This window comes from Triturus cristatus, chromosome 12, assembly GCF_964204655.1.
Source record: "Triturus cristatus chromosome 12, aTriCri1.1, whole genome shotgun sequence".
Taxonomy (NCBI): domain Eukaryota; kingdom Metazoa; phylum Chordata; class Amphibia; order Caudata; family Salamandridae; genus Triturus; species Triturus cristatus.
Window position 1 is genome coordinate 560,377,033 of NC_140595.1, and position 21,827 is coordinate 560,398,859.

Here is a 21,827-nt window from a genome sequence, read left to right on the forward strand (position 1 = left end):
TTGAAAGGTTATCGACTGAAACTGCCGCTACCATTTAACAATTGGCGTCCCAAACGTGGGGCCCATCAGCGACACGTGGATCCAAAGAGAGAGGTCCCGACGACAGAGTGAACGACTGCAACGATCGGGAAGAGCTCCTGCCCGATAGACCCTCGTCTGGCAGCCGATCATCCGAACTTCACTGGTTCCGAGCAGACCTCTCTCGAGTGATCTACGGTCCTGACTGGGAACCATCAGGAGTGCCGCGGCAAATACGGAGAGTAGAGGACGATCGGGCGCTGGAGGCGGAAGACGAGAAACTGTCCATGCGGTCCGGGTAAGGTTGTGTAACACGACGAATTGCGAAACGATTGATTGATTGAAAATACTAGTATTGCTTATTTGATTGTTCTTTTTGAGATATTCGCTGCCTACAAACGGGGAAGAATAGAGATACTCTCTCTCCCTTTGCAGATAGTGAAGGGTAGGTAACGCGGACTTTTGTCCCCCTTTGTAATCTGTCGTACCTATTTTTCTCCCCACTGATTGATTGTCCGAACATTGATTGTTTTTGACGAATAGTGCTTTTTGAGATATTCTCTGTTTGCAAATAACGTAGAATAGAAATATTCTGTCTAGTCTTTGCAGATAGTGAAGGGTAGGTAACGCGGACTTTTGTCCCCCTTTGTAATCTGTCGTGCCTATTTTTCTCCCCACTGATTGATTGTCCGAACACTGGTTGTTCGATATTGGTTCTTTGGAGGTATTCTCTGCTTACAAATAACGTGGAATAGAGATATTCTGTCTAGTCTTTGCAAGCAGTGAAAAGATAGGTAGTGCAGACTTTTGTCCCCGTTGTAACCCGTCATGCCTATCTTCTCCCCACTGATTGGTAGTTGGGTCTGCCCGGACCGCTTATTAGAGATGAACCATCCGGCTCCACTGGAAGGCACCCCTAATAAGGACATGTTTACTAAATATGGACTAGTCGCTGTAGCTTATAGCAAACTATGGCATAAATATACAAAGAAGGACTCCGAAAGTCAGTGGCCACTGATGGGATCCTTTGAGGACCATAAAATAGAAATGCTAGAAATAGCTCTACGTAGCAATAAAACAACGCCCACTATGCTCGACAGTATCGGCATGTGGCGCAAAGAAACAACGCAACAGAAAAAGAGAAGAAGAAGTAAAGGCAGAAAAAGAACTACGAAAGGCAGCTCACCTTGCCGCTAGAAAGTTAGAGGAAGAAATAAAGGAGAGAAAGGAAGCTAAACAAAAACAAGAATCCGAAACGTCAGGCCAGTGCCCTGTTAGGACCCCTTCTACGTTCTACCCTGAGTTGCCTTCCAAGCAACGGGCGAACGATGAATTGCTATTAGGTCCTCCGATCATCTACATGCCCCCTCCGTACGCTCCTCCCAACCTATAGTGCAGCACCCACAACCCCCGAACGCAAGCGAAAGCGGTACCAGGGCCTCGGTCCTCACGGCCTCCGCGCCGGCTGAGCCTCTTGTACTGAACACGACGTTAGCAATAACGTTAGATGACCCCGAGACGGGAAAGAAAGATTCCACCAGAATGAGTCGGCTAACAAAGGGTGAACGAGCCGGAATCGATAAGGTAGTGAGAACACTAGTAGAACGGAAGGAAAGTGAGGAATATGTGACAGATATGTATAACTCGTATGCCGACAACCACAGATGACACTTAGTCGTACGACTTTGTTATCACACTCTGAATGCCTATGAGGATAGGTACCAGGATAGAGGTCCCGAAGGCTTAACAACCTTGTATAGAAAGGTTGATATTGGGGAAGGGGGAGAGGGCGATGTGACGGACCTCTTCACACGTACACTCGAAGTCTTCCGACATCTTAAAGAACACAGGCAGACGACCAAGACAGAAACCCCCATAGCGACTGAACCCAAGGCAGGAAAAGCTGATACCATGATGCCCATCAAGGAAGCCGCTCCTTACTGGGTCCCCCCACGAGGTCAGGGAACACACAATGACATCAACCACCAAGATGCGAAGGGAAGGGTTGTATATAACTGGGTCTATCAGCCATGGGACCGACAAGACATCCTGACCTTTAGAAAAACCCTACCCGACTTAAGAAAGAACCCGGCTGCCTTTTACACAGAACTAGGTACGGCCTTAGGTTCAACTATAATGACCTTGGCGGATATCGATTTGTTCTTCGGGTTATGTCTGCCGGCTGACGTGTGGAAGCAAATCCGGAAAGTCGACCACGCTGAGCCGTTCGGATATACCTGGGTACAACTCGATACCATAGATAAGCAGCGAGAACCTGGACAAAAACCTCTAAAGGCCATATTGGAACTCCCAGACAAGATTGTTCAGAAATTAAAGACCCTAATCCCAGAAAGGAAGGTAGACTGGTCGATAGTGACGGCTTGCCGCCAGAAACCCCAGGAGGATGTATCCGAATACTTCTCTCGATTCGAGACAGTGTTTTCCGATTATAGTGGCCAGGACATGACCACTGCAACCGGACACCACCTCTTTGTCCAGAATTATGTGAAGGGTCTGTCACAGGAAGTCTCCCAGAAGTTACAGACCAGCGAGAGTAGTTGGGCAGCCTCCAAACCCGCGGCTATCCTCCAGATGGCCCAGTACTACGAACACCAAAAGAATGAGAACGATAGGGCGTCCGAGAGAAAGAAAAAGGAGCTGAAGGAAAGGGTAATGATCGCACAGTTGCAAGGGGTGACCATAGGAAGGGAACCTCCCAAGGGAAACTACCAACCGACTGCTCCTAGAAAACTACCCCCTAGAGACCATGCACCCACACCCTACACTGGACGCAGGGACTTAGACGATAATCAGTGTGCGTTCTGTAAAAGGTTCGGACACTGGAAATCCCAGTGCCCGGTCCTACTGGATATGAACAAGAATAGGGACACAAGAGACATAGCAAACAGCCCCAGAAATAGAGGACAGGGACGAGGGTACACGAACAACACCACCAACGACAGGTCAGACAGACCAAACACCTTCGACCGCCCCCGACAGAACCAGTGCCAGCAGTCCGACTACGAAAACACCCATGACTTTGCATAGGACCGCCAGGGGCAAGGGAGGGATCCAGTCGAACTCCGTGTTGACCAGCAAGGTCCTTACGTCACTGCTAAGGTCCTGGGCACAAAGTCTCCATTTTTGGTAGATACTGGGGCGACACGTAGTGCGCTATCTAAACGGCTGATCCCAAGGGCACCCTTGTCTGGCTCACATGTAACCTCAATAGGCTTTGATGATACGCCCTCCACTAATCCCTTGTCCGCACCAATCTCCTTTGACTTGGAAAATAACACCACTGTCACGACATTTCTGCTCTCCTCCAACACCCCCGACGCAATTATGGGTCTTGATTTACTAAAACATTTCCGGGCTACCATCAGATGTTCCCCAGACGGAGTTCGAGTCATACTGCACGATAACCCAGATCTGTTCAGGCCTTGTCTCGCACGACGTATGTTCTCCATAACCGATGCCGACCTGTCCCTACTTGACACATTACCCACACATCTATGGGCTAAAACCGATTCGGACGTAGGACGCATGGTGATCGACCCTGTACACATAACTGTCCGACCGGAAGCAGTGCTCCCAAAGCTTCCACAGTATCGGATATCGCCCGAAGGCGAGAAGGCGTTGGTGGAAATCATCCAGTCCCTAGTCGATGCAGGAGTGGTAGAAGAAGTAGTTAGTAATGTTTGCAACAGCCCTATCCTACCCATTGTTAAGAAGCAAGGCGAGGGAGATGAGAAAGCATACCGCTTCATTGTCGACTTACGAGAGGTTAACAAAGTAGTCATACCTCAGTACCCCGTAGTCTCAGATATCACCACCATCCTCACCCTGATTCCGTCCACTGCCACTACCTTTACCGTTATTGATCTCAAGAACGCATTCTTTTCCATCCCCATCCACCCAGACAGCCGCTACCTTTTCGGCTTCACCTTAAAAGCCCGTTCGTACAGATTTTGTAGGGCACCACAAGGCTACACTGAGAGTCCCAGCATATATAGCCAAGCCCTCAAGAGACAACTGGATACAGTTCAACTACCGGACGGAGTGGTGTTAATACAGTACGTCGATGATATTCTTTTGGCGGCCGACACCACTCCGCTTGCAGTCACAGCCACCATCCACCTCCTCCACTTCCTCGCGGAGAACGGTCACAAGGTCTCCAGGAAGAAGTTGCAATTCTGCCAACCCCAAGTGACATACCTAGGCCACCTCCTATCCAAAGATGGGAGGAAGCTTACACCTGACCGAATTCAGACCATCCTAGAAACCCCTGTTCCCAAAACTCAGAAGCAAGTGCGGTCTCTGGTAGGCCTCACCTCCTTCTGTCGACAGTGGTTGCCAAACTTCAGTCTTATTGTAAAACCTCTGCTTTCCCTGCTGGCTAAAGATGTCCCCTTCCCCCTCCCCTGGACACCCGAATGCCAATCCTCCTTCAAAGAATTACGAGATGCCCTTTGCTCAGCACCAGTCCTAGGAACCCCAGACTACACTAAACCTTTCTCCCTCTTCACCCACGAAAGGGAGGGACGCGCGTTGTCTGTTCTAACCCAGTCCAAAGGTCCCAAGCAACGCCCTTGTGCCTACTTCTCTGCCACTCTTGACCCTGTAGCCAGAGCTTTGCCCGCCTGCCTTCGAGCGGTAGCCGCCGCTGCTATCTCTATCCGACAAAGTGAGGGGATCGTGCTTTCAAACCCCCTCACCGTGCTAGTACCCCATGCAGTTGACACCCTCCTGAACCAGACTAAGACTCAACACCTGACTAGCGCACGACTGACTGGTTATGAACTGACTCTGCTTGCACCCCACATCACGTTGAAACGATGCACCACTCTGAACCCAGCCACTCTGCAACCTCTCCCTGACAATGACCCCAATGCGTCCCCTAAACATGACTGTGTGACCCTCACCGACGAACAGACCAACAGTAGGGTTGACCTCCAAGATACTGCCTTCCTAGATCCTGACGGAGAGCTGTGGGTAGATGGCTCATGCATCAAGCTCCCCGACGAAACCACCTCAGCCGCCTATGCAGTCACCACGGCCCGGACAGTCGTTGAGACAGCCCGCATCACACAGCGATCCGCACAGGCGGCTGAACTGATTGGTCTCACACGAGCATGCATCCTAGCAGCAGGGACAACCGCAAACATTTACACCGACAGCCAGTACGCCTTCGGGGTGGTTCACCACTTTGGGCTCCTATGGAAGGAGAGGGGATTCCTGACTTCCCATGGCACACCCATCCTACATGGAGATCTAGTCTCCGCTCTGACCGAAGCTGTCCTCCTCCCCACACGGCTAGCTGTGATCAAATGCCAGGCACACAAAAAGGTGACAGACATTATAGGACAGGGAAATGCGCTGGCTGACATCACTGCCCGAACCACAGCCGAGAATAGGTCAACAACACGCATGTACGTGACCAGGTCACAAACTGAAAAATGGAAGGATGCTAGGGAAACCATTAGAGACATACAATTGGCCAGCTCACCACACGAATTGACCGAATGGGCACGGGTGGGATTGAAAGACGATGAAGGCTGCTGGCGAACTAGAGACACGAACAAATGGTTGCTACCCGACTCATACCTGATTCCCATGCTGACCATGACACACTCCCCCGCACACATAGGGTCTGCCCCCATGATTGAACTCATCTCCAAAGTCTGGCACAACGACAAAATCCCAGACTCAGCTAAACGCCTAGTCCAACAATGTCTGATATGCCTCCAACACAACCCTGGTAAAGGAACTGCTGTACCCCGGGGAGGGTTTGGGGTTCCTAGTCACCCCTTTGAGGTCCTACAGATGGACTACATTCAGTCAGAAAGGTGCCAAACCCTGAAGTACGTGCTTGTCGTTGTGTGCGCCTTCAGCAAATGGGTGGAAGCCTACCCAACCCGCGACAACACTGCTATGACTACCGCAAAAGTACTACTGAAAGAATTCTTCCCCCGTTACGGCCTTTGTCGAATTTTGTGAAGCGACAACGGCCCCCACTTCGTAGCCGAAGTTATCCAACTCATCTTAAAAGGGTTGGGTGTAAAACAGAAGTTTCATGGGGTCTTCCACCCCCAATCTGCAGGCTTGGTTGAGCGACATAATGCCACATTGAAACTCAAACTAGCCAAAATAGTTGCCACCACAGGACTGAAATGGCCAGACGCCCTCCCACTAGCATTGCTATCAATGCGTTCCACTCCTACCAAACACCACTTAACCCCCTACGAGGTCGTCTTCGGGTGACCCATGAACCTTTGGACTGCACCAAAACCAGCATCCATTCACGACGTCCCGGACGTCCTCATGTCTGACTATCTGTACAATCTAACTAAAACGTTGTCTGTTATCCATCAGCAGGTGCTGCAAGCCATTCCCGATGCTTCCAGGGGCCCCGGACACGACATCCAACCCGGCGACTTTGTCCTAGTGCGCAACTTCCAGCGCACCAAGAGTCTGGAGCCCCGGTGGACGGGCCCCCTGCAAGTCCTGATCACCACCCAAACAGCTCTTCGAGTGGAGGGGAAACGTAATTGGCTGCATGCACACCACTGCAAGAAGGTATCATCGACCCTGACGACCACCGACAACATCACCGCCCAAGAGGAACTCCTGGACAAAGACCGACCATCCCTGAGCTGCTACCCGAATACAGAGACACTTGAATTGACTGAATATCCCGATCCCACTGTGCCATCCAAAGAAGGGTATAACCTACGACGAAAGGAGGGAACTTCGGCTAAGCAGACCACGAACTCAGTTGAAATCTCAGAGCGGTAGCCTAGTCACCTCAAAGGCCTCCAGGAGAGAAACTAAACAAAGTCTGTGGTTCTGCCCGCTACCGAGTCCCTTGAAGGTGATGGAAGCGCCCGACATGAAGATGATGGAAGCAACCGGACGTCCGAAGATCCACTACAAAAACCCAAAGACTGACAAAATGCACAGCTCAAAGATTATTGCACTTTTTATTACCCTTCTCCTTTGCCTCCTTCTCATGGTCACTTTCTGGATCATGGAAGAAAATGCACCCGCTCATAAGACATTGCTGACCACGGCTCAACCCACCACCATGAAAGAACACCATCTGATTTCACTTTCACCCCAACTCCGAGAAAGACGTAAGGAGTTCTGGAATAACTCTTTTGTGCAACAGCTCCACCAACACAATCTTGCCGCTAATGCCACTAACTGCTGGATCTGTGGATTGCTACCACATGCCACTGGACATTCTATCCCTTTCATCCCTTCGCCCTTCTCGGTCCATGGCTCCTGCCTCGCTTGGCTAATCCTCCTGCAAGAAAGTTACAAGGACAATGCCGCTTCCGGCAAAACTGTGTCGCACTTCTATCATGGGTTCTGGCTGAACCAAACTGGAAAAACCTCTGCCCCCTTTTGTCCTTTGAGATCAAACACCTCTTTCCATATGGACATCCCTGCCAAGGAGCGAGTTGAAATGCAGGTGTTCAACAACCCAGCCAGACCCACCTTCTCTTACCTCTGGAAACGAACGGCCGCCACCCTAACAGTGGCCCTATCCGTCGTCAACATCACAGGTCTGGTGTGCCTCCAAGGCCTAGGAACACAGCCGGTAGGCCACAGTTCCTGTCTCATCACCCGAACATTGGACTCAGTTGACCCACCCTCCTTTGTTACCTCCCCAAATATGTACTTCGTCTGTGGTACTAAGGCCTACACCTGGCTTCCGAAAGGTTGGGGAGGCACCTGCTACATCGCTTTTATCCTTCCTCCAACATATGTGGCTCCAGCAAACCATCACCGGCAGAAACGTGCAAAGGACATTGTACAAGCCGACTCCACTGGAGCACAGTTCATGGATGCAGTAAAGGGACTTGTTCCACTGTGGGGTCCAATGGCAAACAGCCGTGTCATCCGGCACCTAACCCAGGCAGTCGAAACCACAATGAACATTACAGCCGGCATCCTCACCAACAACACCGCTCAGCTTCAGGCCGTCCGCCTGGTAGCTCTTCAGAACCGCCTCGTTCTAGACGTGGTTCTGGCTGACCGTGGAGGAGCATGCCGCATCATTGGATCCAGCTGTTGTACTTACGTACCGGATAACTCACCCTCAGTCTACAAGGCGATCGAACACCTCCACAGACTTTCCTCAGAGGTTCATCAAGAACAAGAAGGATGGTCGCTTGGGAGTTGGTTCTGGGACACAATAAAGGACTGGGGGTGGAGGTTGTTTACGTTTATCCTAATACCGATTGTGGTACTGTGTGGATGCTGCCTGGGGATTCAATGCTTGCCACCTCTATGTTCACTTTTCACAAACTGCATCTGCCCTAAGACTCTGAACTTTGAAGCAGAACATATGAAAGCTCTGTACGAGGTAGAAGTACGTGGTATTATGGGGATAGATCCGAACTAAACAAGCTGGCGAGATATGTTAAAAGGGAGGACTGTGGAAATTTAGTTCGTAACTGAACATTATCTGCGCCATCTTGTCTCTCTCCAGTGCCGTACGCAGAAACACACAGCGGCCATTTTAGGCACCATGGCCCCTCTCCCCGCTCATTGCCGATCGCCAGCGCGCCCCTCTGGTGCTGCGAACATCCCCCCCGCGCGCTGACTACCCCCGCTCTCTCATACATGGGCCATAAACCCTCTCCTTCTGCGCGACCCTGCCATGGAACCACATCCCGCGCCTGACCAACACCTCCTTTCATCCCTTACATGATCATACATCCTTTTGATAACCCCCTTCCTCTGCGCCCGATTGTCCGAACCGATCCCAGGCCATCACCTAGCCCTGCGGATGCAGTTTATTGCCCCTACTGTAAGGGAAAACACCTCACATCAAAGGGATTACAGTAGATCAAGGCCCCCACCCCACTGAGACCCGACCAGTCGCACACTCCCCCGGGAATTGGCGGAATGTCCAGCTGTGTGATAGCCATCTCCTACTGTGGGTAGGGTGGGGACTTCTACTGTAGATATGTGTGGGAACGAGCTTGAAGTGGGGACTCCGAGGATGTTCTTTCATGTATCAAAGCAATCTCAAGAATGTGCCATGTACCATAAACCGTGTAATAAAGCAATAAACTTGTGTATAAGAGGCCAGGCCTCAGAGATGCGGTTAGAGCACCTCGAGACGATACTTTGCTGTCTGATCTGACGTGTTCTGCTCCGACGGAATAAAACTTTGTTTCCTGCCTTCCAGTCTCCGGCGCCTGATTAATCATCGAATGGTATAAGAGGTGATTACCGCCGGGCAATACTTGAAAGGTTATCGACTGAAACTGCCGCTACCATTTAACAATAATGTGATTATTCCTCATGCATCTTCATCCAGAAATTTGTGATAAAATGAATCCTCCTACAGAGAAGACAAGACTACAAAGAGGTGCATATATTCACCAAACAAGGGTACTTCCTCTTAACTATATGAAGCAAGTGCTTCTTTATTTGCTAGCAATGTCCCCATATTCTTCAAAATCAGGAACGCGTCACCAAATTTGGCAGAAAACGCACTGCAGGGCCTTTTGGTGAGTTGCCCATAATCCTGGCAAAAGGCGGGAAGACCATTGCATACTTCTAAGGTGAATGGGGAGGAGCCAAACGAGTGGAGCTTCAGGTGATTTTGCACATTTGTATACTCGTAGTCATGTAAAGGGAGAACCATGACTGTTCTCACCAGGAGAGGCCAAGAAAGAACCCACTTGTTCAGTCACTACTGCTGAATTTCTATGATGTGTGCACTTGAAATGTTAGCCTAACTCCAACGTCCCAGTAACCTTTGTCATTTTTTGAAAATTTCTATGTTTTTGAATAATATTTCCTTACTATAACATCCCTGTAACCTTTATTTTTGTGTGAATTTCACAGTTTTTAAAATGTTTATTTCCTAACTGTAACCTTTGAAAGCAGGTGTGAGTGGCTGTATAAGTCAGTGAGTGGGTGTATGGGTCTATGAGTGGTTGTATGGGTCTGTGAGTGGCTGCATGGGTGTGTGAGTGGCTGTATGGGTGTGTGAGTGGCTGTATGGGTGTGTGAGTGGCTGTATGGGTGTGTGAGTGGCTGTATGGGTGTGTGAGTAGATGTATGAGTAGCTTTGTGGGTGTGTGAGTGTTTGGTTGTGTGAGTGGTTACATGAATTTGTGAGTGGTTGTTTGGGTTTATGAGTGGTTATATGGTCTGAGTGGGTGTATGAGTCTTGACAGTGTGTGATCAGTTGTATGGGTCTGTAAGTGGGTGTGTGAGTGGTAGTAATGGTCTGTGAGTAGGTGTATGCGTGGTCTTATTGGTTTGTGAGTGGGTATGTGGATGTGTGAGTGGTTGTATGGGTCTGTAAGTGGGCGTGTGAGGGCTTGTATGGATGTGTGAGGGCTTGTATGGGTGTGTGAGTGGGTTGTGTGAGTGGGTGTATGGGTGCGTGAGTGGGTGTATGGGTGTTTGAGTGGTTCTATAGATTATGTCATCAATGATGTCACTGATCAGGTCATGAGTGATGTAATATGTGAGGTCATAAGCAGTGCACTGTGGGCGTAAATTATAGCTAGCTCAGGTAACTATAGCCGCTGAATTTCTATGGTTTTGTGCATGTGAAATCTGAGCCTAACTATAACATCCCTGTTGCAATGAAAAACAGGAAATATGTCCAGAACTCCGTAGTTTAATTCAAGAGCACATGACCATCCTGGCAGCTCGTCCCTGGCCCACTAACCGTCTGCCTCAGAAAAACCTACCAGCATTGTTGTGGCGACATTGTAACACAAGGTTCAATTGCAAATGGAACTACATTAAGCCCACAACAGTCCCTGTAACCTTTGGGTTTTTTCCAGTGAATTTCAAAGGTTTTTTAAATTCTATTTCCTAACTATAACGTCCCTGTAACCGCCTTTGCCTCAAGCTTCATTATTCTGAGGAGCACACTGAGACACGGTCAAAACTGGCTGTGACTGCTCAAAATCTTTGAGCAAAGTCACTAGCCGACCACGTCACATGAATACAGACACTAACTTGATAATATTACTCTAAACCTTTGCCCTAAATTATTTAACTTAAAAGTAAGTGTTTCTAGGCTGAAATTGTATCATATTTAATATTGATTCAGCCTTAGCTATGGGGTTAAAATCCTCGGTAAGGGATTTGTGGTAAGGCGTAAAAGGTCATAAGAATTTCCATGTCTCATTACTGCAGATGTTTTCCCTGCTCTATGTTACTTGTCTTAACATTAACATTATTTGGCACCACATGGGTCATACAGTTCTCAAGTTAAAAGTGTGAAATTCCCCACTCAGAAATTTAAAGTTAATTCTTTTATCACACTTCTGCAAGTCTTAAAGGTTTCCATGAGTTCAAGATTAAGTCAGCAGGCGAAGACAAACATGTCAGTGAGTGAGTGAGATATATTGCTTAGAGCACCACTGATGTGTATAATGGATTAAAAGTAGAAGTAGGGAATGTGACCCAATCATAAAGACAGTCATGCTATAAAAGATGTTAGAGAAGTGGAAACTGTGTTCATGAGTGTCTCTCCTCTTGGCCAAGCCTCAACTGTTGCATTTGATTAAAACTCAAAAGACAAGCACCAGCCTCATATCTATGACCCAGCTTTAGGGGAATGTGTGGGTTGTAGCTCAAAGTGGTCATCAAGAATCCAGAGTTTAGTGTATAGCCTGAGCCTGAAGAATGAGGACCGTATGCTGAATGGAAGAGGTAAGCTTTCTGCCTCATCAGAGCCAAAGGGCAATTTGACTTTTTTTAAGCCTCGGGTGAGAGGTAAGAAATAGAGTTCAAAGGTGGACCACTAGAAGTGGAGATCTGCTGTCAATTTGTTTGAGATTGGTTGGTGGATGGCAAATATGTTCACAGCAGCTGATCTCAAGTGTCTTCTCACTTTGTAGGACTAGGGGACAGCAGCTACATTTTCAAAGGACAGCCAGGTAAGGACAAACAATGCAAGTGACAAACTGTGACCTCTCTCTGATCAGAAGCCAATGGAGAGAACTAAGGGTCATGTCTAATGCAATATATGAGCAAAGTCCACAGATAAGCCTAACAATATGGTTATTGACCCTTCAGCTCTTACTAAGCGGATCCTTGGGGTGTGCTGAAATTGTACTATTGCGACGGTCCTAATGGTACAAAAGTGTAACAAAGCAGAATAGGAGAATTAGTGGATGAATAGGAGAAAAAGATGAACGTACTGATCAAAGGCAGATGGTGAAAGGTATGTTTAGTTGCTGTACACATGGGAACTGAAGGAGTGCTGTCAAAAATTACACCAGAGTTGTGAACTTTCTAAACACGCATTAGGGTGGACCCAGAGTTTCTGATGAAGAAAAATGGGAACGAGGTGGGACTTAAAGGATCAAAGAGCCTAATCTGATGTTTGGCTGCTAAAATAAATCCAGTTTTGCTCCATCTACTGTTGGGCTTACTTTAGACAGTTAGCTACCCAATGACACTCACTAAATCCCTTCTCCCACTTAAGGAAAATGTGTGTTATCCACTTAGCCATGGTGACTGATGTCCCCAATTTCATGCACTAGTGAAGCTTTATTTATTCTAAAAGCAGAAGACAGAATGCAGAAACTTTAGAGACTCCACATGTGATGGTGGTTGGTGCTGAGAATGTAGCACCCATTTTGACTTGATGAGCATGGTTAACAAGGAAAGAAGAGGTCTAGATAAAGACCGTATTCCCCACAGCATTACTGCCAGGCGATCAAGCTGAGGTTTGTGATCACTGATGTCAAGTGCTGGTTAAAGTTACAGCAATACCAAGGCACACACAAGCCCATTGTCTTGGAAAGTGAGTGGCCCTTCGACTATGTCATCTTTACTCACTGATATGATCTCTTTAAAATCATAATGCTGGGGGAAAGGGATATCACATGCCATTTAACGCAAGGACCACACATCTGTTTTTACTCAACTGACAACCCCATATTCAAATCTAATTTTTTAGTCATCTTAGACTCAATAGGAATCATGATTTCCTTTTACGATCCTTGGATTTTCAGGGCATGTGCGTCTCTGTACTATGCAAACACAAGGAGATGATGGATGGAGTGCTGAGACTTTTCAGACATTCACCGCCAGTCAAAGATCTGGGTTGAATCCATCATCATTCTTTAGCTCACTTCGCCACCCCAGTTAAGACCCAGCCATATGCAAATTAATCTTGACCCTATTCCTCATGGGAACAGTCCAGCCGGAACTGCCAAGCCAGATCTTTCCTGGACCGGAAACATGCATCCTGGGACCGGTACTAAACAATTATGAAATTGAGCAAAATCTTAAATAATGGTCCAATTAACGTATGAGATTTATGATACATAATGTGTCACTACATTCACCTAAATACTAATTGTGAAGACCTCAGATGTCACAGTAAAGTGACTTTCAAATCTACCACATGTTGGGTTTTGCCACTGTTACTGTCCTAATAGGCTTTAAAGTGCACAATTCCATGACATCCTTGGTGGGCCACTCTCAGTCCCTCCCCCATTAAAGTGATCTTTGTATCCTATCTATTGTTGATCATTTTTAATGGCCTACTCGGCTTAATATGTACCCTTTTCCATTTCGTTTCCCAAAGGTTTTTGGGCAACAACCCCCTACATTGTAAAGTGTGTGTTGATAATAGGGTTTATCGTCTGATATACTTTACATTCACTACATTTTCAAACATTTCCTTGGAAGAAAAACCACATACCAGCTCCCCGCCACACCATTTTTCAGGTTAGCGGGTAAATCCTACCAGTTTTGGGACAACACCACTAGTTCAATGCGCCGTAAAAAAAAACAACCATAACATTTTTTCTAACTCTTTATACACTTGCCCCCCCCCCCGCTCAATACAACCGTAACTCTCTATTATCATATCACATTGCAACCATGTGCAATTGGCTCTATTTCACAAGCAGCAATAGTAAACATACACTTTTTAAACATCCCTGCACTGTGTGGCAGGCATCATGAGGTGCCTGCTACATGGTGCAGGGATGTCTAGGGGGCACCACAGGTGCCCCCTAGGACTCAAAGTGGAGGCCTATGAGGGAAGGAGGTCCTGCTAGGGGCCCTCAAAGTCTTTTTCTGCTTGCCTTTCTATGGCGGTCGGACTGCCATAGAAAGGCAGACCGAAACGGACACTGTAATCCCTATGGTGGTGCCTGAGCAGGAATATGTGATGTTACAACGAGATCAAAATGATCGCGGTATGCAACATCGCAGTTTTTACAATGCAAGTCGTTACAAGGACTTGCGCTGGAGGGCGCTGGACTTAGGAGTAGTAAGATCTACTATTCCAACACCAGTCTACGTACAGTAGGGAAGGTGTTGGAATAGTAAATCTTACTATTCCTTAGGTTATAGCGCCCTCCAGGGCAAGCCGATGTAACGCTTGCGTTGTAACGGCAGCGTTCTAAATGCATCACGGTGTAATCACCACGATATAAAGGATGTTTCCCCTGAGCAGGCACCGCCCTTATTGTATGGAATAAATTCCAACTGTTGGGTCAAAGGGCTCCTTCAGCCTGTTGGAACAGCAGCGGTCGGCCCCTGCGCCTTCTACCTCCGCATCGTAACGTGGCGGTCGGACCGCAGGGGCAGGTGGCGGTCAGACCCCGATCGACGGCGGGTCGCTGGAGATACAACCGACATCGTAATGAGGCCCTATATGTGTGTATGTACACATTATATGTTTTAGGTCATGTAAATTGACCTTTATGAAACAGTACAATACTTCATGTGTATGGAGATTGAACAGTCATATTAAAATTGTCCAGAGGAATCTGCAGTGTAACATGTTGAAAAGAAAAAAGAAAAACCTTTTTTGCATTTTTTTCCGGTTTTCCTTTTTGTGGTGCTGATACACTCAGAACAAAATTTTTAGAATTGAGACCCACGCGGGCGAGTAGCGCGCTTCACAAATCCCGGATTGATTAAGAATGGCAGCCAGGGATACCAGTTATATTTTACTCACTCATTATAAATTCAGATTAGGATTTATAGTTGCACCTCAATGAGAGTAAGGATGAGCACAGTTGATAGAAGCTCAGTGGAAGGCGGCCACATCACCCAACACAGTTGGAACAGGGGCAGCTCTAGGAGGTAAAATGTGTGAGCGCTCTTTTTGCTGTTTACATTTGATGTGAGTTAGCTGTGTAAAATTATTTTTAAAAAATTATTTTCAAGGAAAAGCACTGGCTGGACAATGATTCAGAAATATTGTTATGGGACTGAATGAGCTCCGAGTCGCTACCCTTGCTCCACCTCAATAATGAGTAAGCCCTGGGACACTGTCTCTTTATCCTCAAGGTGAAGTGCTAAACTGCTGGACTTGGTGTTCAGTTTTGGGTGCAACAGTTGGGTAAGTCCCAGGACGCCAGAGGTAAAAAGGCTCCGCCAGAGGTAAAAAGGCTCCGCCAGAGGTAAAAAGGCTCCGCCAGTGGTAAAAAGGCTCCACCAGTGCTAAAAAGGCTCCACCAGAGGTAAAAAGGCTCCACCAGTGGTAAAAAGGCTCCACCAGAGGTAAAAAGGCTCCGCCAGAGGTAAAAAGGCTCCGCCAGAGGTAAAAAGGCTCCGCCAGAGGTAAAAAGGCTCCGCCAGTGGTAAAAAGGCTCCGCGCCAGAGGTAAAAAGGCTCCGCCAGAGGTAAAAAGGCTCCACTTGTTACAATTTGAGCACAACAAGCCATAATTGCCTTGGGACTCCTGATAAAGTTCCCTCAAAAAGCTCTCCACATATCTTCAACATATGTAATTCTGAAAAATACAAGACTAATAAGTCAGTGTATTTACTAATTGAGTCACAATAGACTCCAGAGGAGTAGACACACACAAAGAGTTAAAGGATACTGACCTTAAAATTTGAAGAAAAAACCTGAATATAAATGTGACACTTTTTGTAGAGACACCATAGAAATGTTACCGGACACACTTTTACATGCAAAACGTAGTCTGCTACGGGACCCAACTTGGAAGCTGAAAAGCAAAACTCTGAACCAATCAAATGTATCCGATTAATTCCATGTTATTGTTCCGCCTCCTCTGCGAAAAGTGCAACAGGAAGTTGAGAACTCTGGATTTCTTAAAATGTGTCATCAGGTTTCAGTGGACGCGCACAAGGCTCATGACTGCAAAGTGCACACTGAGGCACAGGAAGATCCCGTCCAGCGAAACCATCAATCGCATTTCTCAACGCAATCTTGTTTGAGCAAATGTAATATTTACCCGCCACCGAAAATCCAATTGAAGGAGCGGCAAATCCCTGACTGTGCTTACCTCCGCCACTCGGTGAGTTGAGCTGAAGCGGGGCCGCAGACCGGACAGGACGCAGTGCTGATGGGTTGCATTGAGATCATCTGGGGGCAGATTGCAAAAGATAATCGGATTTAATCTCAACTTTAAAAAACAGATTAATACCAAATTCAATCACACCGACTTTAAGAAAAAAAAAATCAATTTCTAACCTGCAAAGGAGGATAAACTGCTAACTGGGGATTTTTAGATTCCTGGCTCTCTCTTCGAAAAAATAAATAAAAATACACGTTTTCATGGCAAACAATGCTCTGCAAACTTGACATTAGAAATAGCCAGGTGCTGAGTAAAATGTACAGTTAACAAGTGCAATCAATTTCCTATAAGCTCGTGCAATGGCTAACAGGAAATGTGTATACCTTGTTGATAGGGTTTCAACTCAATAGTTCCATCAAAACAATCATTTAGCAGAGAACAGTCATTAAGACGATATATGGATGCACCCCCCGCAGTGAAGAACTGATAGTGGATGCTTAGAATAAATTCATAAACAGCCAATTGTTGTAATGAATATGGCACTGAATGTGAAATGAAAAAAGGCATGCATTCTCAGAAGGGGCGGGGGGGGGGGGTATAGACAGGGGTGCAAGAGCAACAGCCCCTACTTTCGAAACAGGCCTACTCATTTGTAAAATGTTCTTAACCTGTTCTTAGCAGCCCGCTGCCGGTGCTACCAAAAACACAGGTTGTCAATATCGAAGGCTGCCCTAGCCTTAGTTCCACCTCATGCCTTTTTCTTCCACCACCTTGCGTTTCCTGTCTCAATATATCACACATTGCAGGTATTTTTTCGTACCAGATTTCTTCCATTGCCACAGTTTTCTTGACATTCTCTTCTTACCTTGTCTCCCTCTCTCTCTTTTTCTCGGAGTCAAATTCTAATGGATATATTTATTCAGGGGCAAATGTATCATCATTGTATTTTGTGAGTCCTTAATAGCGAATTTTACTGATTCGCTATTAAGGACTCGCAAAATGCAATGTATGTAGGTTTCGCAATAATCATTGCGATTCCTACATATTCCTTAATTGTGAATCGCGAATTGCAAATCGCAATTAAGGAATACCTTCCCATTCATTCCTACAGGCCTAAAGGCCCATAGGAATGAATGGGAAGACATTTGCAATTTGCGAATACCCAATAGGTACTCGCAAATTGCTAATGCAATTTCAAGGGTGCCAGGGTGCCAAAAGGACACCCTGTTGCACCACTGAAATATGCATGTGTGCACATGTGGCGCACATACATGCCCTAAGGGCATGTATTTGCGCCACATGGTCCTTAGAAAAAATAAAAAAAAAGTGAATTTTTCTAGGAAATTGCAAATTACCACCAACTTGAAGTTGGTGGTAATTTGCGATTCCTTAAGGCCAGATCGCAAATTTTGGGTGCTTTCAAAATTGCATTTAAGGAATCGCAATTTGCAATTCCTCAAATGCATTCACAAAATAAGGAATCGCAAATTTTGCGATTCCTAATTTTGCGATGGCCTTTTGGGATGATACATACCAAAAGGCTTTTTCCCGTTCACAAACGCGTTTGCGAAGGGGAAAACCCTTGATACATCTGGCCCTTAGTCTCATTTAGCAAAGCTCAAAAAATACATACTTAAGTCAAATGATGGAAATTAGTTTTGTTCCCCAATTGTGAGGGGTGGTGCCCAACACCTGCTTCCACCTACACAAATTAAACACTGCCCTACCATCAGTATCTCGGGATACATTGAAGCTGCCCACCGTGGACCACTGTTGCATTACTTCAAGATCTGGTTAGAGATGCAGATAAGGTCAGTGCTGCCCTGATTTACTTTTTTGAAATCACGCTGAACTACCTCCAGAAATAATATATGAACCCAAGTGTGTCCGGACACTCTTGTTGCTCTGGTGAGGTGCCTGGCCCGGACAGCATCCACAGCGCCGTGCTCCTGCCCTTGCTTGCTTACACTACACTTACTCCTGTAGATGGTCTGCACTGTAAATCATCATTAGGGGTAGGTGAACGGCAGTAGGAGTAGTCACCCCATTGTACAATATGGGCAGATTCCAACATCCAGGCCATATGGAGAGAGTTTGATTTCACACAAAAAGTGCAAAGCTACTTAAATCAACCACAGGTGTATGTTTGCACCACGAAGAATTAAGCATTTCGGGGTACTATGTTTTCAGTCTCAGGCTTTCCTTTATGAAATATTTATTTACCTAAAGAATTTTATTAAGTACTACTGTGTTGGCCTTGCTGTTGTTTTGATGTGTTGATTGACATTAGATGTGATAGTACAATTGAAATAAAAAAAAAATGCTGGAATGAAATGGCTCGATGCATATTATCGTATTAAGAAAAAAGTACATAAGGCCACAAAGTTAACATAAAGGGGACAACACAAGAACATGGGCGACCATGAAGTATTATACAATAAAAATGTCAACCTCCTATATGAAGAATCCGTCTTCAGAGGAAAGCTGTTTGTGATTAGCCGGCTAATTAAAACATCCTAAACTAATGAACACGTTGACCATTGACCTCGACGTTTATTTTCCCCGAGAAGCAGTTATTACCTCATAAACCAACACTGAGTTATCATATAAATAACACAGAAAAAAATATATGCAGTGTGGCCAGGTGATGACGGCCTGCTAGAAAAAACCAAAATTGCACCCTCCAACCATAATGAGCAAGAAAGAGGTGGCTACTGCTAAGTTCTCCTGTAGACCTAAGAATGTAGGTGCGAAGAGTTGCAGCTAAATTTACAGCCCATCCGAACTCTTGAAGGAAACTTAACACCAGATGTGACTTGTAAGATAATAGTGTTAAGTACTCCGGTTTTTAAATGGGAGTCTGTGTATGAAGAGGAACTAAAACTTTATGACAGTTTTATCCCCAGTGTTAATATCGCAATGTATAATTTTTCGTGAAATTTGTGCCAGAAAAAAAGCACAATATTCCGAGTTTTGCAACTCAGATTGGGAAAACACCTGTGGTATTAATGTGTTATTCTCCATTTTACCTGGGTGGGATTAGGGAAATGTCCGCAGGTATTATTATAATACCAAAATACCAGCCCAGATAGATTGAGGGCTTTAATGTTGAAGGAGTATTGATACAAGATCCAATACTCAAATGCAACTAGCTTTAGAGGGCTTAAAATCGTCTGGAAGCTTCGAAACAGACCCAGAATAGGGAGCATCATAAAATGAAAACCCCTCTCTTGTGCTACAGAAGAGACATGATCCAAGTAGCTTAGCACACTGGTGGAATATATGGTACTGAGGTTTCACGTGACTACCAGCTACATAGCTCAGCAAATTAAGCGCTCGCCAGGGAAACTGGATTTGATCTGGAGATCAGGAGTTGGATTCTCAGTAGGGGCAAACCAAACTTTCCACCTTCTGACATTGATAAATTGGACATCGGTAAATTATAATAGCAACTGGTGCTATTTTTAGTGTTTAGATATGGGACCCTTATGTTATTTGGCCCTGTATAGCAAGCAAGATGGCTCGGTGAGTTACAAAATCCGCATCTGCTGTTATCTGCAGGTCAAACATTGGCACCCTAGTGGTGCTAACTTAGTATTCTGTCCTTCCAGGAAAGTAAACTGAGTATCATTAGCTTGGTGATAGCACCAGTTATTCTCAGCTTAAAAGTTATCACTACAGGAAATAAAAATCTGTTCGTTCTTTCATTACTTCAATCCAGACATGGTGTACATTTCTGGGCCAGACTGGACATTTAACATACAGGCAAACCCCTGTCTGTTTGGAAGGCAAAAAAGCTCCTTTTAAAAGGCTGGGAGCTGCGCATGTCAGGCTCATGACTGGGAGTTCAACCATCTTCATATTTTTTAGTAAGCCTAGGACTGCTCTCATCCTCTACACACTACCATCCTTAGAGACAGAAGTGTTAAGGATGGGTACTTCGTGATTACGTTTGGGGTCCTTTAGCGCTGTAGGGCCAGGACACCACTGCTAAACGATTCCAACTGTTGCAAGTGGATAAGCTCAGTAACCCCGGACTGCCCTGGGACCACAAAAAACCGGTCTCAATCTGTGGGAGGTGGATATTAATATTCAATTTTGAAGTAGGAAGCAACGTTAAACCAGATCACTACCAACTATCATTGGATTACAATTCCTCACTCCATCACTCCACTACACAATGCGGCACAATGGCAAGATGCTACCAATTTGTACCATAAAGAGGCATAGCCCGAAGAATTGTTTTACATTCCCTCACTAACAAATGAGCATTTGTTTTGTTTTTAATACTGGAAACCTTGCCCACATTTGCGTGGCATGCTTCATCATAGGTAACCCGTCACTGCCATGAGAGGGACAAAGTGGTCTCAACATTATCAGGGAGCTCATGAGATTTAGATATGATATGGAGAGGATCCCTTAAAGAAAAATTACCACTTGTAATCCCCAGATGTATTCTCTTTATTGCTGGTACCAAGGTTGAGATTGAAACGGATGTAAGTGATGTGCTAGAGTCTCAGATTATTCCCACATCAGAAATGGTCAACATGTTTCAGCCTCCAACTCTCCTCTATAGGTCGGTGGTTTTCCTCAAGATCGGAATCCTAATAGTATGATTCATCCAGTCTATAGGCAGTTTAATCAGACATACTATCAATCATGCAAAAAATATCTTAAAAAACGCACACACACGCTAGTCATGCAGCCATACTTATCAAGGGACTGTATTCTAGATCTCTTTATATTACATTTTATAGGTGTGGAGGCTGGTATAGTGGATAAGAATCGCTCTTTCTCCCATAGTGCTACACACATGATACCAAGCCACCACACAACTACACTACACTACCAAGCCTATAGCATTGCATCACTTGCCTTCGGCACAAGCCGACCAGTGATCCCATCACTCTCCTCACATCGCACCTCAATAAAGACAAACAGCACTGCAAACACCACCAAACCACAGCCACACATTACCACCCACAACCACTGTATTCCATTCACCACCCTACCACGCTCTAGCATTACACCACCACATCACCAGGAACTAGCCAGTTGATTTAGGGCTTATTTAGCTGAGGATTGTAAGTGGATTGTAACCTTAACCACACTACCAACTCACAGCTATATGTCATCAGCACCCTGTTTAAAAAAACAAAATGAAGAGTAGTTACCCAGCATGAAGTAACAGTCCCCTGGGTGAAGCGGCACAGCCAAGCCTGGAGTCTTAATATCCCATGCGATCTTCAACCCGACGTGCCAGACGGCTGGATCTCTGCCTGCCACAGCTTTATCACTGAACTTGTCAATCACAGCATCTAAAAGGAAAGAAGCAATGTGTTGAGTTGAGAAGTATTCTGAAAAGCAATAAATAACTCCACCATAATAAATTGCAGCTTTCATATTTTTTTAACTTTGTAAAGGGTTTAACAAATTTGACTTCAGTATTTAGATGTTCTGTATGAGAGGACCTCATCTTTGAGATAGCCTTGTGGAGAACACGGCCACTGGCCAAACATAG

General features: G+C 45.9%; 1 protein-coding gene across 2 annotated transcripts in view; it reads right to left on the minus strand.

Annotated features, from left to right (window-relative positions):
• FTO (FTO alpha-ketoglutarate dependent dioxygenase) overlaps positions 1 to 21,827 on the minus strand; it is a 1,490,677-nt gene that overhangs the window by 1,026,801 nt on the left and 442,049 nt on the right. For both annotated transcript variants that reach the window (XM_085639036.1, XM_085639037.1), the window contains exons 4-5: positions 21,481 to 21,624; positions 16,295 to 16,374 (exon numbers count right to left, since the gene is read on the minus strand). In XM_085639036.1, the coding sequence (XP_085495162.1) occupies positions 16,295 to 16,374; positions 21,481 to 21,624 (224 nt within the window). The remainder of the gene's footprint in view (positions 1 to 16,294; positions 16,375 to 21,480; positions 21,625 to 21,827) is intronic.